Source organism: Pezoporus occidentalis, unplaced genomic scaffold (assembly GCF_034315485.1).
Source record: "Pezoporus occidentalis ecotype Australia unplaced genomic scaffold, CSIRO_AGI_Poc_V1 ctg15, whole genome shotgun sequence".
In the NCBI taxonomy this organism is placed as follows: domain Eukaryota; kingdom Metazoa; phylum Chordata; class Aves; order Psittaciformes; family Psittacidae; genus Pezoporus; species Pezoporus occidentalis.
In genome coordinates this window covers 4,805,122-4,831,715 of record NW_026913316.1, presented here as the reverse complement: position 1 = coordinate 4,831,715, position 26,594 = coordinate 4,805,122, and the positions used below count along the sequence as shown (strand labels likewise).

Sequence of the window (26,594 nt, the reverse complement as noted above, 5' to 3'; positions counted from 1 at the left end):
TTATGCAGGTAAAAAGGACTGACACTTTCTAAACTGTAACAGTTTGTTGCAAGAATTATGAAGACTAACTGGAGTCACCCTTTGAGAAAAATGTTCTGGTGATTATACTGAGATGAACTTCCATGTTTTGCAATGTATCTGCAGCCACAGAGAAAGAAAGACTTTCAAAATGTGTTCTTACATTGCTAAACATGCTCTCTTTTACCTTCTCACCGCTTTGTTCATAAACAGTTATGCCCATTTGCCCCAGAGAATATTAACAGTTTGCAGTATTTCATAGTATTAGGCTCAGCCCCCCTAAAAACAATGGTGGGAAATCTTCATAAGAGTTTTAAATCTTATTTTAAATCTTACCTTCTGGTTATACATAACACGCTGAAAGACAGATCCCTACAGCAAATGTAACAGGGATATACTCTCTGCCTCTTGCCTCTTTTCAGACTTTCTTGGACACACAAGGTTGTGTCACAATTAACCTGCACTGCATATTTGAAGAACTGCCATGAAGTGCCTCTGCTATGAAACACCTAAAGAAAAGCAGGGCTGCTTTTTCTTTAAGTGTTTTGTCAGTTCTGTGCTTTTCTGACACAGAACTGATCACAGAATCTTATGTTCACTCACTCCCCAAACATAAAACACTTTCTTTTGCCTTAAATCCCTTTTGAAATCTCCAAAGCAACTTATTGAAAGGGTGCAACGTTTCTCTCAAAAATCTATTACTAAATTAATCTTACATTAACTATGATGATGCCAGTGAATTTCCAAACAACTCAAAATGCAAATGAATTTGTGTTTTTTAGGTGGCAATGGGCAGTTCATTTAAACAATTCAAATCAAAACATAAAACGTTGCTTCCTATGCAAAAGCTAAACAAAGAATTTGATTGCACTAAAGGACTTTGAAACCTAATTTGTTGACTTCACCTTGGGATTACCTGGAAATAAAAATACAATAAAAATACATCAATAAACTTGACATACAAAAATACTACTCATATTTGAAGATGAAGAAACCGTGTTTCTTCTGTGCTATATCCTGTACAGTCCTGTTGATTTCAGAATGCTTAAAACAGGGTATAATGGATTTTGTCCCACACACTGCGGAAGATCTATGCAATAGAAACATAGTGTAGAAGCGGTTGCGTGCTGCCTGGTCTATCTGGTATTGTTGATACTCTTTGACAGGAACATTTATTAGACCATGTTAGCAGTAGACAAGAGACTCCCTCTGATACCCATAATTGTCTTCAGGAGACTGACCATATATTGTAGTCATGTTAAATAAAGCAGCTATAAAAGCATCCACCACATGCGATCACTTGCTGCTTTCTGGGAAATTATTGCAGTCATGGCTTGAGAATGATCAAAGGATGAAAAAAAAGGGGTTGCCATTTAAAAAACAGTAAGAATGAGATCATATCATCCATGAAAAGCATGTGGAGGTGAATTGGGGTAGTCTGACCCCAGACTCCAGGAATAAACTCTTGTCTCTTCACCTCTCCACTACAGTATAGCTTGATTTGTGTCCACTGAAATCAGAAGGAATTTTTATCATTTATTTCACAAAGGGAAAGAATCAAATGTTAAGCATCCCTCTTTTATGGGCATCACTGTCTAATGTTGGGGGGAGATTCCCAGCATCCCTAATGGTATTACATAGCAGTTTCAAAGAGGGCTACGATCCCCCATCTTAGGTCAGTGAACACTATCTCAGACCACAAGTAGGTCCACAGAAAGTAAAATAGGACTGTTACAATTCTGTAGCCGCAGGTACTACCCTGCGGAAATGTACTACTTAGCTTAGAAAAAGGGTGGTAAAACCTGCCCTACAATGTCTGCATATGAATGTGCTTGCCATATGTTTCCTACACATGCTTCTTCAAAACATCAGGGATTAATTCCTGGTTATGGAAAGTATCTGTCAGCACAGAACGAGAACCCTGTTCTCGGTATCCACCTAAAACTAAGAAAATTCACTATGAACTACACCCACAGTAACATCTGTGTAAAGTAAAGGTAAGTAACAGATGTGTTTTTCCTTTCTTAGACCACAGTGGTGGCTCTTGAAGTTCAGTATCTGTCTGGAGTCTGTCGATGATCTTTGCCAAGATGCATACGTCTTTCTGCCCATGACACTTTCAAGCAAGTTAGTCTTGCACCAGGATTCTCTGGGTTCAGCTTTATTAGCCTATAGAGGCTCAGGACTCTCTTGCATTGTTTCACTCCCTGTCAACAGCAAACTGCAACTACAGGTGACTGCCTATTGTCTCAGCATAGCCACAAGAGAAAAAGAGCAGAGGTGAATAGATGTAGGGCAGCAGAAATGGAAGTCAGTGCATTCTGCACGGTGCTGAAACACTTGAGAAGGTGAATTCTGTAAAATCCAGGCAGCTCCTCAAGCTTTTTCTGGATACTTTTCACTGGCAGCACTGAAAAAGAAGGATGATGTATTGTGAACAGAATTCTAAGGCAAATTAAACAGTTTAATGGAAGATAAATATCTCAGCAAAACATGGAAACTTGGGATAGCATCACAGCTTTCTAGATTACTATGGATAAAGAGAAATCAGAACCACAACGGAGAGACAGGAAACAAATAGTTATTAAGCTATTCTGAAGCTACTGGGCGAAAGGCTGGGCTGGTTCTTTGCTGGTGTCAGAACTCTTTGTGCTAACAAAAGGAAAAGGGTTTTTCAGCTGTTCTGAAGTGTCCATCTCCTTTGACACTAACAAGAGTTAGACACCTAAATACATCATACTGGCCCATGGTTTTAGCAAGCCTTGTACGAAAGAGCAAGAGAGAATCGAAATTACTGATTCACTTCATGAGGCAGCCACAACTGTGATGTGGGGTTGTGATGATTTCATAGTCACAGGGTTCTGGGCTGCATCAGTGTGGGGGCATGGCATGATTTTGCCTCTTATTGCTTTCTAAGTAAACCCACTCATTTTTAACAACTCCTTTTGTATAGCAAATACACATTTCATACATCTGCCAGCACCAATTTGGAAATACAATACCACACAGTTTTCTTCTGGGAATTTTAAAGTTTGACATTCATAGGTCTCTTTCAAAACACACACAGATCAATCAATCAGGAAAAAAAAGTAACTTAAACTGTGACTTAACAACCATAGCTAAAGAAAAATTTCTCAGTGTAGAAATAATCCACATTTTCAAATCATGATTTGCCTCAGTGTTAAGGTACTCCCCAGTACATACCTTCCAATGTTCCAGAAAAAATCTAAAACCTAAAAAGGACTTCAGATTAGCATGCCAATAATATGATGTGATCCAACACCGACTGTTTGGTATTTTTTAAGCCAATGGAATGTCATGCTTAACATTTAATTGTTCTTTAACTAAATAAATGCAATTAGGATTTTCCCTGTAATCTTTCTGAACAAGCTGAGAAATATGTCTCATACCTACCCATGCATTCGTGCAATTATTGATGGGGTTGTTGATGGAAGATTAGAATTTGCTGGGTGAGTTGCTGACCAATGAACCTTGCCAGTGTATCCAGGGATATTTGGAGTGCTAAAGGAAAATTGGAGAAAGGTTAAATTAAATGACTATAGGCTTGAAATATGACTTACAGATCATTTCTAAAATAGCTAGTGCTTATCAAAGATGGATGGGGTAAAACCTCTTTATAATATAATTCGTAGTCCTTAGAATGTATGAATTGGCACAGTTTCTTTAAGATCAGCAAAACAAATTTATGATGATAATAAATGATAAGCAACTAGCTGATGATCTGACCTAAGATCTTTACTTAGACATGGCAAAAGTGAATCCTTTAGCGACTTTTCTTTTTTTGTTTTCCCTGTTGAATATCTGTATGATATTCATGATTACAAGCAACACTGAATCTCGAAGAAAAAAGGGGTCGTGGGATTTGCATAGAGCACAGAAAGCAAAGAATTACTCTTCTAAAATGTGATAAAGATTTAGCTCATATTTAGGTTCCACCTTCAAATATGGAATTTAGGTAGCAGATTTTAGGCCAACAGGTGTGGTTTCTCACAGCCTAAACCACAAATGATTTCCCGAATAATTCTGAGGTTTGTTAAATCTCCCCTAGAGTTCATTAAAAGTGTATTTACATACATATGTAGTATTATTAACACAATTTAGACACAACAACCTAAATTCTAGCCCAAGTACACCAGTGGACTGAGACAGCATGGGCCACATCTTGGAAGGCTAAAGCCTTTTGTTAATTCCAATGCTAAATTCTAATGTGAAATACAAAATAAAAGAAAATGAGAAATGAATTCTACTTCTCTGAGGTAGTGCAACAGAAAATTTTGATAGCAATCACAGCAAGATGAAGCAGAGATGAACAAAATTAACGAAAAAAACACAAAGGTGTACAAAGAAGAATTCAGAGGGATAATCCTGAAGATTAAATCTATGAAGATAATTCATTAAAATAATCCATGAAGATTAAAGATTAAAACTCTAAGTCCCTAATAAAATAGCTTTTTTCAACACAAAAGTTATTCAGAGAGTATCATAAGTACTGTTCTATATTGACAGCTCAAAATAGGACACTGCTGAATTATACATATATCCAGCCTGCCCATACACATGGAAGAAAGAGTGCATGACAAGCTGTTTCGTCCTCTGAATCAGCTAAATACTTGGGATTGTAACCTTTACCTCCATTAGACCTTCGGAGGTCTTCAGACCACAAGAATGATAGACAACAGTACCTCCTTTAAAATATCACCAAGGTACTTTTTTGTTTCCCCTGTACTGGATAAAAATTAACAGTTCCTTTAATTATAAAATGCATACAGATAGTGGATTCAATACAGCCGATCAGCTACTTCTCTGAAACAAAGTTCAGCACAAGATGCAAAACTGGACATATGTGCCAAATGTGGTTTATCAGAAAATTCATTGACTTGTGACTAGGAAACTTGTATCTGGAATTCTTAACCAGAATACCAGAGGTAATGACAAAATGATGTATCTAGTTACTGCAGTTATAACAAAGGACTGTGACTGAACTATACTTGCCACAGGAGCATTGGCAATATATGTTGCAGTCTTTGTATCCATAGTTAGCAGAAAGACCATCTAGTTCTTTGCCTTATTTTGGAGCAGCCTTGCACTAACCCATACATTCTTACACTCTTATATTCCCTGGGCCATGCTCCAGTACATGACCCTCCAGAGAAGATGGCTTTGTAGAATCAGTACAACAGTTCTGCAGCATTTGGGAAGCTTTTACCTGTAGTAAATCACCAAGGTGTTGGCTGAGCAAGTAACAAATCTGCTCTCTATCTTGACAGCAGCCATGCAGGGATAACAAGTAGGCCGGAAAACCTGCTCAGCAGTAGAACGGATTTTCTGAATTAGCCAAAATGGCTTGCAGACAAATTTGATTTTTCGTGTCAAAGTAGACAAGGTTTATGTTACATGTGGATTAGGTAACTGTCAAAAATTTAATCTGTGTATGTAGAGATCACACTGAGGGACACACTGGACATTGGGTGTGTGCAAGTACAAGTGCATGCATTCATCTAAACCTGAAAATGTGATATCACTTTGAAGGAATCAGTCAGACCGTTAACAGAGTTTTATCACTGTGGTGGTGTGCTACGTATCAAGATGCATCTCTCACATGCAACAAAGAAATTCCATTGACTTCCTTAAAATTGTATGAGATCACAGAGAAGGCAATAACAACAAGAAGCCCTGTATTAACTTGCAACATTTTAATAACCTATTTGGAGTTAACTGACATTATAACTATGCAATTGTGGAGATATTAGAATACATTATCCACTGTGAGGCACTTGATTGATCAAATCTGATCTTAAAACCTACAAAACTAGAAGTAGAGAGAAAGGCTTCAGAAATGGCCAAATGTGACCCAAAAATGAAACCTGAGAGATGGCTCAAGATGAAGACTTGTTTTAGACTTGTTAGAAAGGATTGACAGGAATTGGTATATTCATAATATGTGGGAAGGATGTAACTCTGAAAGAGAAGAGAAATGGGCAAAGAGAAGCTAAAGAACCAGCATAGTAAGAAAGCTTGTACTACAGTAAAGCAGCTGCTCTCCTGGAAACCTGCAAAGAAGATGCAAAAATGAGCTGCGGTTATGTATGTGATAAAGCAGAAGAAACTGAGGTTAAAAAAAATACCCCTTTGTTTGTTTTTGGTTTTGGATCATGGTGTCTAGCTCCTGTGTGTGTTCTCTGATGATCTGCTAAACCTGATTGCTGCTGCTAAAGAAAACAATCAAGTGCCAGGCTATCACTGGGCAACATGCAAAACTTCTCTGTGGTTATGCTGTCGTCATCAAGCTTTCTTGCTGTAACTATGACATCTCTTGTTCATACACTTCCTTGTAATCACACTAGCAGCTCTTAGTCCCAACAGTAAGAAACATACAGTGTTGACAGTTGAATCTGTGCAAGCTCTAAGATTTTTCAAGTGGAATGTAGTGATTCTGAGTGTGTCTGCTTTGGTGTGCCTCTGTTTTGTATACCCACATCAGGATATCTTTGAAGACTTTTATTTCCTGGTAGTGTCAGGAAAATAGCGTAGAATCAATTGAGTTGGCAAACCATGCTGACATTTAGAGATATCTGATATGCCTTAAGGCATCTCAGATAAGCCCCCATAGCACAGGACCCGCAGGAGATCCATGCTGTCCTGAAGCAGCAGCTGGAAGTGATGGTCTGGGGTGCCATGTCAATTCCATATCAGCTCTTTTTATGGGAGCAGAATCAGGATTCCCCCAAATAATTTCTAATTCTTGAAAACCTTGGATTTGGCATTTTAGCTTGAATGACTGAGGTAGCCAAATTCTATGTGCGAAACTTCTGTCTAGTGAAAGCAATCTGGTAGATTCTTACCTTGCACTTAAAAGCAAAGATTTCCTAGCATCTTGCTCTTTCTTAGAAACACTGTTGTATAAATCTCATATAACTGAATCACCAGATTACATCATTAACTAGCTCTTCTTATTACTAAAATTATAAAATAGGCCTCTCAGGTCTCACTCACAGCACAAAGGACTCGCAATTGTCCTCCAACTCAAATTTCCTTCCAGGAAGACTTAAATGGTTTTGGGGCTTCTGAAAGAATAAAACCATCAAAATGGTAATACTGCAGAAATATTTTGAATCATGTTGAACTGAAACATTTCGTTTCTACAGTTTCAAACAGTTTTATTCTGCTTTCACCCTTTTCACCCCCACCTTCCTTCCCCCCATATCCCCCCCCTTACCCCCACCCCTCAAGCTAGCCATAAAATCTCAAGTAGAAAATGTCAAAATAGGATATTTCAGCATTCCCCACCATCCACCCCATGCATGACTCAAACAAGAAAATCACTAACAAGGCATACATGGTGGACAAACTGTCAGTTTCTGAAGAAAAAATACAAGATGGGAAAGCTTTTAGGCAGCTGAAGAAAATGACTACACAAGGTGCAAGGTGGCAGAGGGTCCTGTCCCCATCTAATTGTGGCCTGTGAGGTTTCTGTGGTAACTTGTAATTATAATGGATGCTCCGACACAGTCAGTTGGAAGCTGACTGCACTGAAAAAATATCACCGAAGTCACTACAGATACAGTGTTGTAATAGCATTTTGCCCAATGTCCTTGAGGATCCAAGGATAAAGAGTAGTTTCAGAGTATATCTTTGTGCAAGAACCGCAGGACTTGAAACACTTAACACATGCAGTTTCTAGGAAGACAAACTCCTAAGTTCCCATTTCAATCAACTGCTTCCAGAAATGGATTTTGGTCAGATCCTGTCCTCTCTCTCTGACACACACAATCTCTTTGGCCCTGGACAACTCACTTCAGTCTTCTTAGTCTTTCAAAAACTAATACTATCATCTACTTTACCAGTGCCATGGTAATGAATTAGTCAATGCTTCGAAAGTGCTGCTAAGTAAATAACACTTGGTTAGAATGCATATGTATTGTGTAAGCACTGCCCTCTACTGAGTCCTATGAGAGCTGATGAATTCTGAGTAGCAAGTTTTAAAATGTTAACGATTGACAGGTTTTTATTTAATTGTGGAGGCCAGGCTTTTCATGTGGAACAAGAAAACATAATCTATGTTCTAACTGCTTTTGTCAGATTTCAAGGGGCAGGTTCCAGTAAGTATCACAGTGAAAATCAGGAACACACAAAAAAGAGAAGAGCATGAGTCAGATATAACACTTGATAGATATGAACTGCTGCTGTGTACACTGGAATGCACTAAATGTGCTACAATACTACTGCACTAAGTACTTCTAACTCACTGAATGTAAGGGAGTTCTAAAAATGCCAAGGAGGTGAGTTGTTTGTCAGGCTGAGCATTTACCAGAGCCCTGCCCGTGAATGCTGCAGAGGAAATCCCCATCACCGGTGTGGGAAGCTTTTTTTCCATTGACCCTTAAAACACCTGCAGCACTAAAATACCACATAAAGCATAACCTTGTTTCAGCAGCTGATTGGGGAAGAGGTCAACAAAGGAAAAAGCTAGTGACAGGGGTGGAGGAGAGCTATACAAAATTACATTCCTATAAACATGTTAGCGAAAAAGAGGACAGCAGATTACTATGTTGGGAATCCATATGGTGTAGTAAAACTAGTTTCTCTATGGTTTTCAAAATTATTAAGTTCAAAATGCAATTCTGAATAGGAAAATCTTTTTCAAAGTAGTTGCTAATTACAAGAAAGAATGAATTGTGTCATCACTTATTTTTGCTTATTAATAACATAGAACCTCTCAAAAGTGCCCAGAGAATTTAGCAGCCTGAGTCTTCCTGGAGGTCACTGTAGCTGTGCTATGAAGTTTCCTCCTCTGTGCAAATTGCCCAAATGAGCTGAAAATACAGTTTCATCAGAATTCAGATCATCCTCCTCTTCCTTCATACCCATCTGGGCTGCAGCAGCAGTTACACAGAGGGCATCAGATTTTTAAAAGTGCACACTACCTAAAAGCTTCATCGTAGTGTTTGTGGTCAGATTTTTGCAGGAGCTTAACAGTCAACGTGCACCCAGAATGAGAGCTCTTTCAGAGTTCTGGTTTTCATGTGTGGTTGCTGAGCTATTTTTGAAAGGCTGGCTGGCTGCATAAAACATACTCTTTAGCTCTCAGTTGCTTTCCTACCTAGTAAATGATCAGCTATGTGACATATATCCCCAAATGCATTATTAACCTTCCACAAATAAATAAATATTATAAGCAAATAATTAATAAGCAAATTGGTAAGAACCAAAGAAAATTTAATCATGGAAAACAGGTATAATTAATTCAGAGTCCAAAGTCTCCTAAAACAAATTGCAGCAGTCTCAGTTCCACAAAACGTATGAAGAGATACCGAATTCTATCCCTGTTCAGATCTTGTTAAGCATATACTGATTCCAATGGAATCTACACTTCATGGGTTTGAAAGAAAAGAAATGAAATACAAGAAGAGAGTTTCACATAGGCAGACAATTAGAGAAAGTGGAGGGGGGAAACGAAAAAGAAAATATGAAACAAACACAAAAATCAGTAATTTAAAAATACAGCAAAAGCCACTTGAGCCACTGGACAATTGCTGTCCAGGGTACATAAAAAAGCACACAAGCAACATACAATGAAAATACAAAAAGAAAAAGCATCAAAGGATTCAATTTGGAACCTCACTTGTTAATGACATAAAAAATGAGAATCAAGGCTTCAACTCCTGTGCTCTGACCCTGCAGTCCACTTGATGGTGCACAGAGCTGTAAGACAAGATCATAAGTTCTACGAAAGACTTTTGGAGATCTGCTGGTGAAAAAGTACCACATTAGAAATATATTTTCAGAGTTCTCTGTCACAAAAACTTCCTAAGATTTTTACTCAATCTTTAAAAAGAGCCAGAAAGGGATCTTTGCCCTTGGCAAAGAAATGATAGAAGATTACAGGTTTTAGGCATACATTGCAACATAACCAAGGATGGAAGAGAGGAACAAGTTCATGGGGCTGCTCAGCCTGGAGAAGAGAGGGCTGCGTGGAGACCTCATAGCAGCCTTCCAGTATCTGAAGGGGACCTATAAGGATGCTGGAGAGGGACTATTCATTAGGAACTGTAGTGATAGGACAAGGGGTAATGGGTTAAAACTTAGGGGAAGTTTAGATTGGATATAAGGAAGAAATTCTTTCCTGTGAGGGTGGTGAGGCACTGGAATGGGTTGCCCAAGGAAGCTGTGACTGCTCCATCCCTGGTGGTGTTCAAGGCCAGGTTGGACAGAGCCTTGGGTGACATGGTTTAGTGCGAGGTGTCCCCGCCCATGGCAGGGGGCTTGAAACTAGATTATCTTGAGGTCCTTTCCAACCCTAACTATTCTGTTATCCTGTGATTCTGTGATCATAGACTCATAGAATAGAATCAAAGAATAGTTAGGGTTGGAAAGGACCTTAAGATCATCTAGTTCCAACCCCCCTGCCATGGGCAGGGACACCTTATGCTAAATCATATCACCCAAGGCCTTGTCCAACCTGGTCTTGAGCACTGCCAGGGATGGAGCATTCACAACCTCCCTGGGCAACCTATTCCAGTGCCTCACCACCCTAACAGGAAAGAATTTCTTTCTTATATCCAACCTAAACTTCCCCTGTTTAAGTTTGAGCCCGTTACCCCTTGTCCTATCACTACAGTCTCTAATGAAGAGTCACACAGTACCACAGTATCACAGTATGCTAGAGATTGGAAGGGACCTCAAAAGATCATCTAGTCCAATCCCCCTGCCGGAGCAGGAACACCTAGATAATGTTACACAGGAATGTGTCCAGGCGGGCTTTGAAAGTCTCCAGGGAAGGAGACTCCATAACCTCCCCAGCATCCCTATAGGCCCCCTTCAGATACTGGAAGGCTGCTAGGAGGTCTCCACCTCCACGCAGCCTTCTCTTCTCCAGGCTGAACAACCCCAACTTCCTCAGCCTGTCTTCATATGGGAGGTGCTCCAGTCCCCTGATCATCCTCGTGGCCCTCCTCTGGACTTGTTCCAACAGTTCCATGTCCTTTTTATGTTGAGGACACCAGAACTGCACACAATACTCCAGGTGAGGTCTCACAAGAGCAGAGTAGAGGGGCAGGATCACCTCCTTCGACCTGCTGGTCACACTCCTTTTGATGCAGCCCAGGATACGGTTGGCTTTCTGGGCTGCAAGCACACACTGCCGGCCCATGTTAATTTTCTCATCAACCAACACCCCCACGTCCTTCTCTGTAGGGCAGCTCTGAATCTCTTCTCTGCCCAACCTGTAGCTGTGCCTGGGATTGCTCTGACCCAGGTGTAGGGCCTTGCACTTGGCATGGTTAAACTTCATGAGGTTGGCATCAGCCCACTCACAAGCGTGTCAAGGTCCCTCTGGATGGCATTCCTTCCCTCTAGCGTATCAATTGAACCACACAGCTTGGTGTCATCGGCAAACTTGCTGAGGGCGCACTCAATCCCACTGTCCATGTCAGTGATGAAGATGTTGAACAAGGCTGGTCCCAACACCAATCCCTGAGGGACACCACTCGTTACTGGTCTCCAGCTGGACTTTGAGCCATTGACCACAACTCTTTGTGTGTGGCCATCTAGCCAGTTCTTTATCCACTGAAGCCAGGTCTTTATCCACCGATCTTAAATCAAAGTCAGGAATGCATATACAAACCAAGGATATTAAGAATGCTACATTCCAGGGCTGGAACAGACCTCAAGAGATGATGCAATTGATCCCTTTCCCTAACACAGGCTTTAATGAAACCCTGGAAGAGGAACTGAACTACCTTCCAGTCTGACCTGAAAAAAACAGCTTCACAGCTCCATTAAGGAAATTCCCACTGATCATGCTAGACTGCCACCAGATCATGTAGTTTTGATTAATATGTTGAGATTCATAAATTTAGAACTTCTAGATGAATCACAACACTTATGACATGGCTTTTTACATGTGGTGGAGGTTCCCACAGCTATTCCATGTCTGAATCACAGAGGAAAAACTGAATAAAATATTGCTTAGATTTCTAACTCTTCACTTGTGACTCATCCGAACTTTCAAGAGCTACGGCCATCACTTGTGCTAATAATTATTTTTTAAAACCAGGTTTTAGCAAAGCACCATTTCAATAGCTTAAAGCTCAGAGCTTGGTAAAAATAAAGCATGGGCTAGGACTCAGGATACATGAAGTCTGATTCCTAGCTGTACTATAGATTCCCAATGGTATTTGCCAAATCACTTAATTACACTGCACCTGGATTTCCATCTGTAAAACTTCCAAATTGCATGGCAAGGACTTCAGAGCATTACAGTGTCAGGTATGTCAGAACAGCTTTTCACAACGCTAATCTTATACTAGGAGCTTTTAGGCTCAACTGCAGCATAAGTCATGCCTTTTATCTTTTTTCTAATTCCTTAAGAAAAAAAAGAAGAAAAACAGAAGATGGTTTCCTGTTCTGCCAAAAGGAAGAGAGGGTGGGCACAAGGGTAACATACAAACCATGCCCAGGTTCACCACTCTTCCTGTTTGTCTCTGCAAAACTACATGACAGATGACTCTTAGCTAGTTTCAGCTTTGCTAATAATTTGAATGGCAACCACTTTCTTGCATGGTCCAGGGAAGAATAGTGTCTCACTCCAGAGTTATGCCTGAGTGACAGTGCTGTTGCCCAAGTGCTAGAGGCAGGAAGTGCAACTGCTAGCCCATGAAAGAGTGAAAGTGACTATTTAGAAAGAGATTTTTACATCTTACAGGCTTACAGAGAATATTTATGCTTCTAAATCCAAAGCATGTATCTCATTTCTCAAGGATTTTGGTAGGAGTCTAGTAGAGTCAACACCTTTACACATCTTTCCAGAACTATTGGCAAACATACAAAACAAAACAAAAATTCTAGGGATCAACTGTATGTATTCTTTCTGAATCCTTCCTTTCTTCTGCTTAAAATTATAGCAATCCTGATGTCTGACACTCACAGGCAAAGAATAAATATAGAAAATGTAATAGAACTTTTCAGATGGGATTGAGGTTTTCACAACTTGGAGATGTCAGAATCTTTTAGGTCTCAGAAATCTTGGTCTCCTGGTTGCCAGAAGTCAATGAAATCCATAGCTTCATCCACTAAAAAAAAAACTAAAAAGGAAAATGACATGGAGAGTACTAGAGAAAGTAACACAGAACCTGTTGCTCGAACTTACAAATCTACCATGATATCATACATTGCAAATAGCTCCAGACAAGATGTCTGTCTGTCTGCAAGACAGCGTATACATCAGCTTCTATTGTTCAAAGCTCTACAGCAATAACAGTATGACATGGCAGAACTAATAGCTCTGCTAACTTCCCTACAACTCAGAAATCTCTGTTCAACACTATACTGTATGCTATGTGTGCTATATTTTTAAAGCATATTTCTCAATAATCATTTTATACTATTTTATGTTCTAATTCAAGCAGAAGTTAAAAGTTAGATGAAGGCTGTGAGAAATGAGATGACTTGTGCAGGAGGTGAGATAAAACAATCAGAATGGTGCATTATGTACATAAAAACTCAGTAATAACAGGTTTGGTGCAGTAATATAGGTTAAATTTGAGCATTTTACAACGCTCAGCACCTTACTTTGACTGTGAACCTACTGCTGTAATGAACAAGGCTGTGTGAAGAATGATGCGCTGTTCCCCACACGTATGTGACAGCATGTGATGCATTACAAAGTCTATTCTCCCTGAAACTGATGTAAGAAACAGAAATGAACAGATCTAAGATGGAGCTTAGAAATCTCAGCTACTTCCAAGGCAGCTCCCAGCAACTAGGAATGTTTAGCACATACTCTGCCTTATGTAAGGACCAGAATTATGCTTTTTCTTCAGAACAGAGTGGGCAATATTTTTACAGCTCCTCTCTCTCTGCTTTGCCCAGTGAAGTATCCCTTCTGTAGTTGCCTCACAAATGCGGACTGTGCAAGACCACTGAAAGGACAGAAAGGAAACTCCTGTGCAAAGAGAAAATCTAATTATGTGAAAAGACCAGTATATTTCCTCTTTGATAATTTTTAGTTCCTACCATTAAGTCATTAGTTTTACCATTTTACTTTCTCAAAAGTTTGCAAATAAATGCTTAATTACCAGCTCAAGCTACTAAAGACAACTTTAGGAAAAGATTAAAGCAAAAACCTTTGAATCTCAAACTTTGTGATCTATCTAAAAAAAAAAAAAAAAAAAAAAGTGCTCCTAATAGTATTCAGGGAGCTTTTGCAAACTCAAAGGCCATCTAGTGACTAAAGTTAGAAATCACACATTTTTAATATGGCGATATTCATTGTACTACCCATCAAAAAAAACAGCATGTGAATTTCTACCCACCAGACTTGTTCATTAATAATAAAGAACAAGAAGCATTTAAAGTATGAAAGTATGGCATAGTTTGAAAATACACATCTTTTTCTTTTTTTTTTTTGGAATTAAGGACTCTTCAGAATGGCATCAGCAGAAATTCCTGTTTCACGCTAAGCTCAGACCCTTCTCTTCCATGTCTTCCCCACCTGAGCCTTGCATGTAACACAAATCTATTTCCTGATGGTGGGCATTTACAGGAATGCCTGTGTTAAGTAGTCTCAGCGTTATTAGGAACCACAAGTCAGGCATTTGGGGGTATGATCTAGCAGATGTGCTCAGTCTAGCTTCACATGCAATTCAGAAAAATGAAAAGGTGCTTGCCAAGTTCTTAAAACTTGGTTGTGCAACAGTTTAGCAAGGTTAACAGCAGGAAGCAGGAGATGCTCTGATTTCCATCCCAGACGAGGTCAGAGGCTGCTGATAATGAAGAGTTCATTATATCATGAGAGTATATTGCACCGGTGTTTACCACAGGCAACTTTTACCTCCCAGGGTGGGCACTCTAAGGGTAGCTTTTAGGCTGAGAGTCAGTTATGGTCAATTCATTATGACCATTCTGTACTAGATGATGTCAGGGTCACTTGGGTCACAGAGCAATTCCTGGACAGAAAAAAAAGAAACCCTAATCAACATTTCTGGTTTACAAGTGTGATGCACAGTGTTAGGAGCCTAATTTCCCTGAAACTATAGCATTAATGTAACACAATAAAGAATCAGGCCATAATGTTCTACAACAAACTCATGCTTGGTCAAAACAGGTTGCACTTAAGCTTAGCATAACACAAGCAGATGGATAAAATCTGTTATACCATCACCTCAGTAGTCTGCTCATTTTGTATCAGCTTCCTTTGTATATCTGGGCTGAATGGTCACTTAGATTTACACAGACCTACATGGTAGACAGTTACCACTGTAGGTCATTTACTACTGATTCAGCTGTTAGAAAGGACTCTTCAAGTTCAACCTTGAATCTGAAAGGTCACTGTGATTCCTGTGTTGACAGAACTCATTCAAGTTATTAAAAAGAATAAGGAACGTTCCCTCCAATATTTTTGTTCTTTTCATCCAAGACCAGATAACTATTTTCCCTCTTCCCTAGTAACAAAAATTCAAGAGGTAGTATCAAAACCATGCTAATAAGGAAAGATACTCTGCAGTGCTTGTGAAGTGAGGCTTTGAAGCTTGCACATGGCTAAGCGGTATTAAGACTACACTGGCACTGACAATGTCTTCAGAATTTCAAATTTCAATTCCAAACAGCCACTGTTTGGATAGAAAGGAAATCAAAGACGTGTACATTATTCATTAGACAGCTGATGGAGGCAGCTGAACCACACAATGCATGCTCCAAAGTTCTAGTTATTTATTAAAATGGTCCACAAGAAAAAACACGGAGATGAACTGTCCTGTGTGCTTGGCATGTCCCAGGATGAAGACAATTATGTGCTCAACTTGCAGCACACAACAAATGACAGCTCTAGAACATATATGCATAGAGGCGTCTTGGGAAGGATAGAAATAAGATGTAATCTCTTGTTATTTTGGCTATGCCCATAATCAGACTGGGATATTCTTCCAAAAAGGACATAATGGATATTAATTTATAGTTTACAGGTAACAGGCTGGAGTCACCGGCAGGCAGAGGAGACTCAGCACACACTCTCCCTTTGTACCAGAAAACATTTTAAGATTATATAACATAGTCCAGCTACAACTCTTGCTTCAGAAAATGAGAGATGGATTGTTTGGGCTTAATCAAAAATATAGAAATGACCCATCGTGCTTACTATACAAAGAGATATGACAGATTCAAGGCCTTCAGCTTACACTGTTAAAGACAAAATAGATCAATTACCCTGACAGAATATTTATGAGGTCTCAAAAGACAGATGGTGACAAGTCAAAGTTTTGCTCATGGAATGATGCAATGCTCATCTGAATTGAGTAAAATACCATGGTAAATTATTAGATTGGCATATATGCTAAATGACCCAGTTCAGCAGGCAGAATCTTGTCTTTTACTCTCCATCCTCAGATACTGAGACTTTATTCAATTTCCTAGGATAGCATAATATAAGCAAGTCTTTGAAAAATAACTGCTTCTCTACTTGTAACACTTCTTTCATTCATTTCTTGAGAATATAGGAAAACTTAATGTCAGGTCTAACTTTCTCTTGGTCTGTCCCTGCAAGCTGCTCTCACTATCCACAGCTGTATTTCTTGGAAAGAGTAACATTCAAGAAACCATAATAGAGTTTTTTATCCCCCTTCCCTGCTACAGAGATACCTGGCTGTATGGCTGATTGTGCCTCATAGCACACCTGTCCATTAAGTTTGCCTGAGCAAACCTGATGACTCATGGCCTGGAAAGGAGGCTCTAGTCTTCCTATCTGTCTTTGACCAACCTTTCTTTCCCCATCTCTACTTGGCTCTTACCTGAGCCCTTCTGAAACTCCTGTCACCCTTTCCTGGGCTCATCTAAAATGTTCCACTCTGAGGTACAATAAGTGAAATACAGAGTGAAGAAAAGACACCAATGCACAGGTGATTACTTTATATTCTACAGACAGCAGATAAAACCTTGAGTTTGTACATGTGTTTGATTACCACGGTATTTTCATAAATGACATGTCTTAATAAAAACATCAGATGTATGGAATCTCTACACCCACTTCACAAATTTCTCTGTTCTATTTTTTACACCTAACTCCCTCACAGGAGAAGCATGCTAGCGTGTACTTTTCAAATCATTATTGATTGAATATCTTAACATCTCCAGTTATAGAATGTTGCTGAATTTAGTCTATTGAAATAATCAACTCTACACAGACTTCATCGGAAGTGTTCAGAGGACCCTGATATTCCCAAAACCATGAAAATTAGGAATCAACAGGCTCTGTGGAGAGGCAAAAGATCTTGCTTGAAATCTGTCCCAGAAGCCTCCAAAGACTTAAAATCATAATTAGATGCTTCTTGTAAGGCAACGTTGCTTAATAAATTTGGCTTAATAGATTTTCATGCAGTAATCAGAACCAATTGAAGGACTGAGTTTGAGTTTAGTAAAAATAATGACCATTACAGTTAATAATCACAAGCAAACTAACTTAATGTGAGATTTGTTATGGTACAGCATCATTCATTCCTGTCAGCCAGTTTTTCACCAACATCCTTGTCCTCTCTTTTGGTACTGTGCACGCACATCTTCTGTACCAATTTACAGGGGAGGAAGAGGTAAAAAGTATTAAATCTTGAAGCAATTGCTGGAGTGTGCTATGACCATAATTGCTCACTTGAGACTGTTTTTATTTGAAAACATTGCTGTGTCTTATCTACACAAAATTTAGGCTAAATTTCATTAGCAAAACCCAAAACCAGTTGGCAAGAAATTGTTCGCTGACTTGGCTTGTTTTGGGCTCAGGATTGTATCTCTGTTCTGGGAAAGAGGATCAGCCAACACTTCCACTTTCATTCTGGAGGCAGGATTTTGCGAGGTATCATGTCATCCCAAGGAACTTCTTCATAAACTCTAGATGAACAACAAAAAAGAAGATAGAAAAGTTCCCATATAATCATTATTGAATGACACTGGTAGGTAGATAATAATGAATTATGTGAGAAAGAAGGATGTAAAAAGTAACAAAGGTGTGCATTTCTAGTTTAAGGGGAAATTAAAAGCCCGGAATTATATGTTGCTTGTTGGGGAACAAGTAGTTATGGTACAGTTTCACAGGCTTATCTTCTTTAAAACTGTCTCACTAATTGAAAGAGGCAGCTTATCTGCCAATAAGCTTACAATGATGATGGGATTCATTTTGTCTAAATTTGAATAATTGGTTAAGTGAGACAAGACATAAATAGAGATTAGACACGAGTCATATCATGCCCGTGTCAGGCGTTGAAGACAGATGTACAGAATGCCCTTTCGGAAACCTCAGTTTCTCTTCACTGCCTATAGATAAAGTGGAGATGAAAGGCACAGACTGGATGCAAGCTTTCAGGTAACTAATATTCATGAGATGAATCCTATGCTAAATGCTGATAAAATACCACAAGTTCTGAGTGATATAAAAATTGTTTGTGGTCTTGTATGTCCTGCTGCCTAAAGGTGCATATTAGAAAAAAGAAGATGAAAAAAATGAAGCAAAGCACAAGCAAAACCTGTTTTTAAAAGAAACTCACTTTTAGTATTTGATTTGTAGAAATAGTCCCTTGCTTTTTTGTTCTCCATCTTGTAGAAGGATCACCTGATTCCTCAGCAGTCTTACAAGCTTCACTGCATCTCACTGTCATTCAAAAACTGTGCACTGTTTTTGACCTCTTATATTTTAAAATTAGGAGGAGTATTGATTTCAGTGGGCCCAGCAAGAGACAATAATGCCAAATGAGAGGTTTACAGATAACTGTCGCAGAATTTTTTGGTTAGTTCTTTGGTTAACTAATCTACTTTTCTTTATATATGGAAAATAAATATAACACATTACTTTCTCTTTTATCACTTTGAAAAAAAATCATCCCCTGAAAACTAACTATAAATAAGCATAAACCTCATCAGTTTATATTGGAAAGATATGTAAGACATGCACAACAAAAGAAGCAAAACAAAAAGAAGAAAGTCTTTGAAAAAACAAAGTGTCACTCTGCTTTTGGGCAAGTGAAACAAACAAATACACACTGAAATATATAACTGCAGGGATGATAAATAATCAAATCCAGAGCAAAACCAGAGATGCTCTATTTGATGGCATTCAGCCCTCCACAGATTATTCTGAGTTTTTCTGCATTATTTCCAGATGACCTACTAGCTTATTAGGCAGCGTAGTATTACACAATTAATTGTGTTATGGGCAATTATTTAATAGCACAGATATTCTCAAGCCTACTGTAGGCCATTTTTCATTCTTAGTTGATTGTTCCTATGCCATAAGAGTTATGAGTGTCCTTGAATTGTTGACGTTTTTCAAGTTGCACATTTTTTGCTCTTTGCTTTGCATGTTTTTGCCTCTAACTTTTATCTCCTTCTGCAGGTAAGCGGAAGGTTTTATCTCACTACTAAGTATCTCTGTTACAAACACCAGCATCGGATGCAGTCATTTTCTAGCATTATTTAAAAGGTAGGACAGGCTGGAATAGAATCATAGAATAATTAGGGTTGGAAAGAACCTTAAGATCATCTAGTTCCAACCCCCCTGCCATGGGCAGGGACACCTCACACTAAACCATGCCACCCAAGGCTTCGTCCAACCTGGCCTTGAACACTGCCAGGGATGGAGCAGTCACAACCTCCCTGGGCAACCCATTCCAGTGCCTCACCACCCTAACAGGAAAGAATTTCTTCCTTATATCCAACCTAAACTTCCCCTGTTTAAGTTTGAGCCCGTTACCCCTTGTCCTATCACTACAGAAGAGTCCCTCCTCAGCACCCCTATAGGCCCCCTTCAGATACTGGAAGGCTGCTAGGAGGTCTCTATGCAGCCGCCTCTTCTCTGGGCTGAACAGCCCCAACTTTCTCAGCCTGTCTTCATACGGGAGGTGCTCCAGTCCCCTGATCATCCTCGTGGCCCTCCTCTGGACTTGTTCCAACAGTTCCATGTCCTTTTTATGTTGAGGACACCAGAACTGCACACAATACTCCAGGTGAGGTCTCACAAGAGCAGAGTAGAGGGGCAGGATCACCTCCTTCGACCTGCTGGTCACGCTCCTTTTGATGCAGCCCAGGATACGGTTGGCTTTCTGGGCTGCAAGCACACACTGCCTGCTCATGTTCATTTTCTCATCAATCAACACCCCCACGTCCTTCTCCGCAGGGCTGCTCTGAATCTCATCGCTGCCCAACCTGTAGCTGTGCTTGGGATTGCTCCGACCCAGGTGTAGGACCTTGCACTTGGCATGGTTAAACTTCATAAGGTTGGCATCAGCCCACCTCACAAGAGTGTCAAGGTCCCTCTGGATGGCATTGCTTCCCTCCAGGGTATCAACTGAACCACAGAGCCTGGTGTCATCAGCAAACTTGCTGAGGGCGCACTCAATCTCACTGTCCATGTTAGCGACAAAGATGTTGAACAAGGCTGGTCCCAACACCAATCCCTGAGGGACACCACTCGTTACTGGTCTCCAGCTGGACATTGAGCCATTGACCACAACTCTTTGTGTGCGGCCATCCAGCCAGTTCTTTATCCGAGTGGTCCATCCATCAAATTGATGTCTCTCCAAATTAGAGAGAAGGATGTCGTGTGGGCAGTGTCGAACACTTTCACAAGTCCAGATAGATGATGTCAGCTGCTCTACCCCGTCCATCAGTTCTGTAGCCCCATCATAGAAGGCCACCAGGCAGGATTTCCCCTTAGTGAAGCCATGCTGGCTGTCACCAAGCACCTCGCTGTTTTTCATATGCCTTAACATGCCTTCCAGGAGAATCTGCTCCAAGATTTTGCCAGGCACAGAGGTGAGACTGACTGGTCTGTAATTCCCCGGGTCATCCATTTTCCCCTTCTTGAAAATGGGGTTTATATTTCCGTTTTTCCAGTTGTCAAGTCTTATCTTGATATGCCTCACACTCCATGTGCTGCTTAATCCTGGACTACTCCTGGATGACTACTTCTCCAAAGTAATGATTACCCTGGATAAAATGCTTCTTGCTTCAGGACAGGAAGCACTGAGAAAGGAACTCTTCCTATACAAAGGCTATTGGATGATTAGTATAATGCAACCATAATTATTTCAACTAGTTCTGCATAAAATTCTTCAACAGAGCCTCTTGAAGTAACAATGGAACAAAGATAAGATCTTCACATGGATAAATATCTGATAAGAACATCAGAGAAGGAGGGAAAGGGGTAATTGATCAATTCTCCAGGTAGATGGAGATCACTGGTAAAGAGACCTGGAGGTAACCCATCTGGGCTTAGAACTTTGTTGCTTAACATATTCACAAATTACCTGGGGTGTTGAAAGTTGAGTAATGGGTTCAAAAAGTGAATGGATATGTTCATGAAGGCAAATCTGTGAATCCATGACTACTAAATACAAACACACCAGCTCCTTGTCATGAATCCCTGGTCAACAAATCATCACATGATATGAAAATATGCAGGGGAAGTATGATGACATTTTATGTTAATTATTCACAGTCTTGGATGTGAATTATTCACATATTCTTGGATGGAACACTGGACTAGTTGGGCTTTTTTATTTTCCAAATATGGCCACTCTACTAGCAGCATGAGTTAACTGCTTATTACTTTTAGAAAAGGGTTACCATCAAGTCCAGAGGTAAACTCTATAGTGTTTCCCATTTCCCAGTTTTCAGAGAAACCAGATGTGTTAGCTTCCAGCAGGCGCAAGAAGTCACCTCTGCTCCTCATCAGACTTATCAAATACACTGGTTCTTTCTGCAATCCCCATGCCCATCTCTGTGCTAAGTCATACAGAATAGAATAATAACTACAAACTGGATATGAGGGCCTTGTCACCAGGTTTCCAGGTACAAATGTACCTGCACAGTCAAATTCTGAGTGAGAGAATTCTACAGGCAAACACTGCCAACTTCCTAAAGGCCTTGTTTTCTAGCACTGAGCACCTTCACAACACCAAGCAAGAATACATGAAGAATAGCACTTCAGCTACCTCCCTTCCCTGGCAGGCTCTGATGCTCCAGTCTTAGAACAACCTTCTTTTTCAGTTTCTCTGGTTTGTTATCACAGATTCTCACTGTTCAATAAACTTGCTCCACTCAGTAGATGCAAAAGACTGATGGGGAAGCTCAAAAGAACACTGTTGACTGCCCAAGCCATAGTACTACATCTTCTCACAACAGAGAACCTCCTGTCTACTGCAGATGTTTGTAATACCTCTGCTCATCCATGTCAAAGGCTGCTTCTGTCTCTGCTTTTCTTTTTGTTATATTTTCCATTCATCCGCGACACAGTGGAGGAAGTGACTGTAGAATTTGCTTGCAAAATGCCTGAGTGATCTCATTTTCAGCACAACTTCCCCAAACAACTTAGCTGTGGAATGTCTTCGGACTGATATCTAGAAAGATTAGCAACTTTCATCACATCACATGGCTGGGGGGCTTGGTAGTTGGGCTCTGAATCATATCGCTGAAATCTGGCATTTGTTTATGCAGTCTCATTAAAAATAGTAGCTTAAAACTCAACTACTTTTTATATCTCTATTTACACATTTGCAGTTAATACCTCAGCATCACAGGAAAACTTGTAAATTTTCTTCCACTAGGTTTGGAAGAACATTTACACAGCTTTCTCAAATAAATTTATGCTGGACTACAGGTTTCAAGGTTTGCCCTTTGAGTTGAGTTTGACTCATCTGACAGCTTCAGCAGAGTCAGTATTTCACTCTAACAGCAAACTTTACCCAATAAAATATCACCAGAAATCTGCTGGACAGTTTCTGTCTAGTTTGTGGAACTACTCTCCATTTCAGACCACTTTCTTAACTGTAACTCAGGTTACTGACTTGATGACATTCTATTTCAGATATTGTTTGTGTTCTTTTCATGTGTATCTCTGCCAGAATATCTCTATCTCTGTCTGCTTTTCTCTACATTGGAAAAATTAGTGGTCAGATAGAACTGCATATCTCAATTCTTCTTTCCCTTTCACTTTTCCAGAGGCTTGCAGAAAAAACTCAGCTGATCAGTTCTGCTTGAATCTAATTTTATATGTACGTGGAGAACACATTAACTGAGAAATACTGAGTGAAAATAATACAGAATGAGCAAGAAGGGGGAAAAAGGGAAAATTATAAAGTAAAGTTTTTGATCCCTTGTGGTTACTTGGGCTCTTTTGGGTTCTGTTATATGACTGCAGTAAGTTTAAAGTGATTTAAAATGCAAAGTTCAAAGGCAGAAACAAGGAATCAAAACCGCTGCCTGAATTTATGGCATGTAGACACATTGTGGTGACAATAATGAGGCCAAAGTATACCTAACCGTGAAGTGAGTGTTAGCTGTTTAGTAAAATGGAACAAGGAGCTTATTTACATTTCTTTACCATGTTCTAAGAAATGGCTTCCCTCATCTTTAAGTATGTTGCCTGAATTCACGTAAAATTTTGTTCTAGCTGTAATGAGCTGTGAAAATCACTGGAGTTGGTCTAATCTGAGCAGAGATCTACTAAAGACACATCATCCCTATTGGAGGGGTGAATGGATTGAACTTTAGGAAAGAATTGATGTTTTTCTCTTCAAAGCTGGCAAAGCCATGTCTGTTCTCGGGACCTCTCACAACAGGCAAGCACATCTCTAAGAGGCTTAGATACTGCTGGTGGTCCATCTTGTGAGCTGGTTCAACTGACAAGGTGGACTTTTTAAAAGCACTTACATGCCTTCCTTTCAGCTCCAAGGGAAGCCGCTGTCATTCTCTTCTATTGTCCTTAGGTGGTAGTAAACTTAAAAGAGTCTGCTTGCTCCTGTTTCTCCACGTTCCTCAAGTCCTAGCCAGCAAACAACAGTAAAAAGAGATTTCATCCTCCAGAACATCAGTGCATAGAAAAAATGAAGATCAAGGCAGCGGTTTAAATAGTGAATTCTCTCCTGAAAAGAGATTTATCAAATACAGTACAAAAGACCAGAGCCATTGAGTCCTTGACATAAAAACGACATGGAACTGTTGGAACAAGTCCAGAGAAGGGCCACGAGGATGATCAGGGGACTGGAGCACCTCCCGTATGAAGACAGGCTGAGGAAGTTGGGGCTGTTCAGCCTGGAGGAGAGAAGGCTGCGTGGAGACCTCCTAGCAGTCTTCCAGTATCTGAAGGGGGCCTGTAGGGATGCTGGGGAGGGACTCTTCATTAGAGACTGTAGTGATAGGACAAGGGGTAACGGGTTCAAACTTAAACAAGGGAAGTTTAGATTGGGTATAAGGAGGAAATTCTTTCCTGTGAGGGTGCTGAGGCACTGGAACAGGTTGCCCAGGGAGGTTGTGAATGTTCCATCCCTGGCAGTGTTCAAGACCAGGTTGGACGAAGCCTTGGGTAATATGATTTCGCGTAAGTTGTCCCTGCCCACAGCAGGGGGGTTGGAACTAGATGATCTTCAGGTCCTTTCCAACCCTAATTATTCTATGATTCTATGAGTGAGCAGAGAGGTTTGGGCTACTTTTCTTCTTGGCAACAATGGAAACCACCTCACAATGAAATATCTCCTTGTGTGAAACATGCTTCATGCATACCACAGTAATCTAGTCCTTCAAGGGGACACACACAGCAACTTGAAATGGCACTACAAATTACGTATTCATCTAGTAGAGAGAAAATGAAGATGTTTTCAGTCTTACTAAGAATTATATGGTGTTTTTATTTAAGTATTCTGTTGGTATCTAGATCACAAACATGAATTAAATTGAAACAGATTTAACAGGAACAAAATTTAACAAATACAACTGCAAACAAATGCAAATCTGGAAAATTTACAATTATCATTTGGAATAAGTAAATCATACATCAGAGTTTTCCATGCAGCTTAATTATCTCCAGAGTTTTGCTATTTGTTCTATCAGGTTGGCAAATCCATTGCCAAATCCACCTCAGCTCAGAATATGCAGCACTCATCTCCTAATCCCAAACTTGATGGTGTTCATTTAGCAATGTAAACAAAACCAGTCTGATTTATAGAGGCCCTTTCTGCAAATTTCAGTGCCATCTGCAAAGGCCTGGCACTTCAGAAAAACCAAACTACTTTTATTTGGACATCTCAATTCACTTTGTTTTGTGGCCTTGTCAGAAAAAAATTAAGGCATAGAGCCTGATCATTGTTATGTTAGTCTCACACAGATGCAACTTCACTGAATTCCTAACTTGCTCTAGATTAACAGGAAATCAGATGTGATTTCCTGTTAATCTGTAACACTTATTACAATACAGGTTTATAGTAATAAAAAGCTTTGTTCTGTAATGGAGAATCGTGGTGTGGGTTTTTTGCAGAAGTTTGCTGATGGAGCAGGAAAAAAAAACAACTTCCTTCTTTATTAAGACATCTTTCTTATATAGGTCACAAGAACTAAAATGGGTAAGAAGTGACAGATGAGAACATTGTAAACACAGTACTAGTACTATAAGGCTAAGCCAATACTATGAAAACACAGAACTCTTTGCCTGACACATCTCGTGTCCACTTCCTATTGCACTCACACTGAAGTTAGTGAAAAGATACATCCAAGATTTGACTTCTGCCAGTAACAAGACTTTGAAATGCCATACTCGTGTCTGTATTTACTGACTCTCAGTTATCTCCACATCAAAAACATTCAGCTTCACACTAGAATAACATTCAGTGCTGCAAACTGACCTCTTCCCCCACTGCTTACCTTCTCCTGGAAAGCTTTAGACAGAGATGGCAGGAGAGGTGAAGACACAGGACCGAGGTAAGGCACAGGATGGAAGACATTGCAAGGATGGCTCATGGCTTTTTGCATTCATTTTGCAGAGTGAAATACAATTAAAGCTTTATTTTGGATTTTGGTGTCAGAGATTCTGTCCAGGTCATCCTGGGAAGTAATCTGACATGTAAGGCTGAATAATTTCTACTGTCAGTTTTCAAGTGTTTTAAAGAAGCACATGGATGAGCTAGTTATGTGTCTAAGCTAGCCCTCTCTACTAGATGTCCACCTTTTACTTTGCTTCTGGATTCCTGCAGAACAGTGTTTTCGGTTCTCTGGCACAGTAACATCATACTGAATCTTCCACACTCTGATTTTTTTTTCCTGCCAGACTTCATCCACTTCCCAGATAACTCATCCCCTCTCCTGCCCATTCTTTCAAAAGACCTTTTCTCTACCAAAAGCAAATTAATCTGATGCCATGGAAACATGCAAATCTCCTGGTATACCAACACTTTCTTAACTGCCTTTATGTAGCAGCACCACGAAGACCGAGCAGCACAACTGTCAGTGCTCGCTTTTTTGACTAGATCAGCCTAGTCCTTTGGTTTTGCTATGAGAACTTCCTCGCTCCCTACTGGTTTTGGGAACAACGCACTGACCGTAAGGCCGGCTTTCCATACCTCGGGCCGGCCACAGGCGCAGGCCGCACTTCCATACCCCGGCTCTTCCACCAGGAGCTGCCCCTGTAGAGCGGGTGCCTTAATAAATTGGGGTTAATTAACCCGGCGGCCGGACGATTAAGGGTTTGCGGATGTGAAAGCCTACTCCCTCCTCCTGTCTTTCGCCAGAGATGCCGCCAAAGAGCCTGGCAC

General features: G+C 40.1%; 1 protein-coding gene across 1 annotated transcript; it reads right to left on the bottom strand.

The window, feature by feature from the left end:
* Positions 1-25,803, bottom strand: SPMIP7 (sperm microtubule inner protein 7). The gene is given in 11 exon segments (XM_062610790.1): positions 1-92; positions 95-138; positions 3,433-3,540; positions 15,535-15,603; positions 17,757-17,817; positions 17,820-17,852; positions 17,855-17,908; positions 18,564-18,605; positions 18,608-18,667; positions 23,725-23,767; positions 25,708-25,803. Coding segments are annotated over 11 exon segments (702 nt in total).
* Positions 25,804-26,594: the final 791 nt, after the last annotated feature.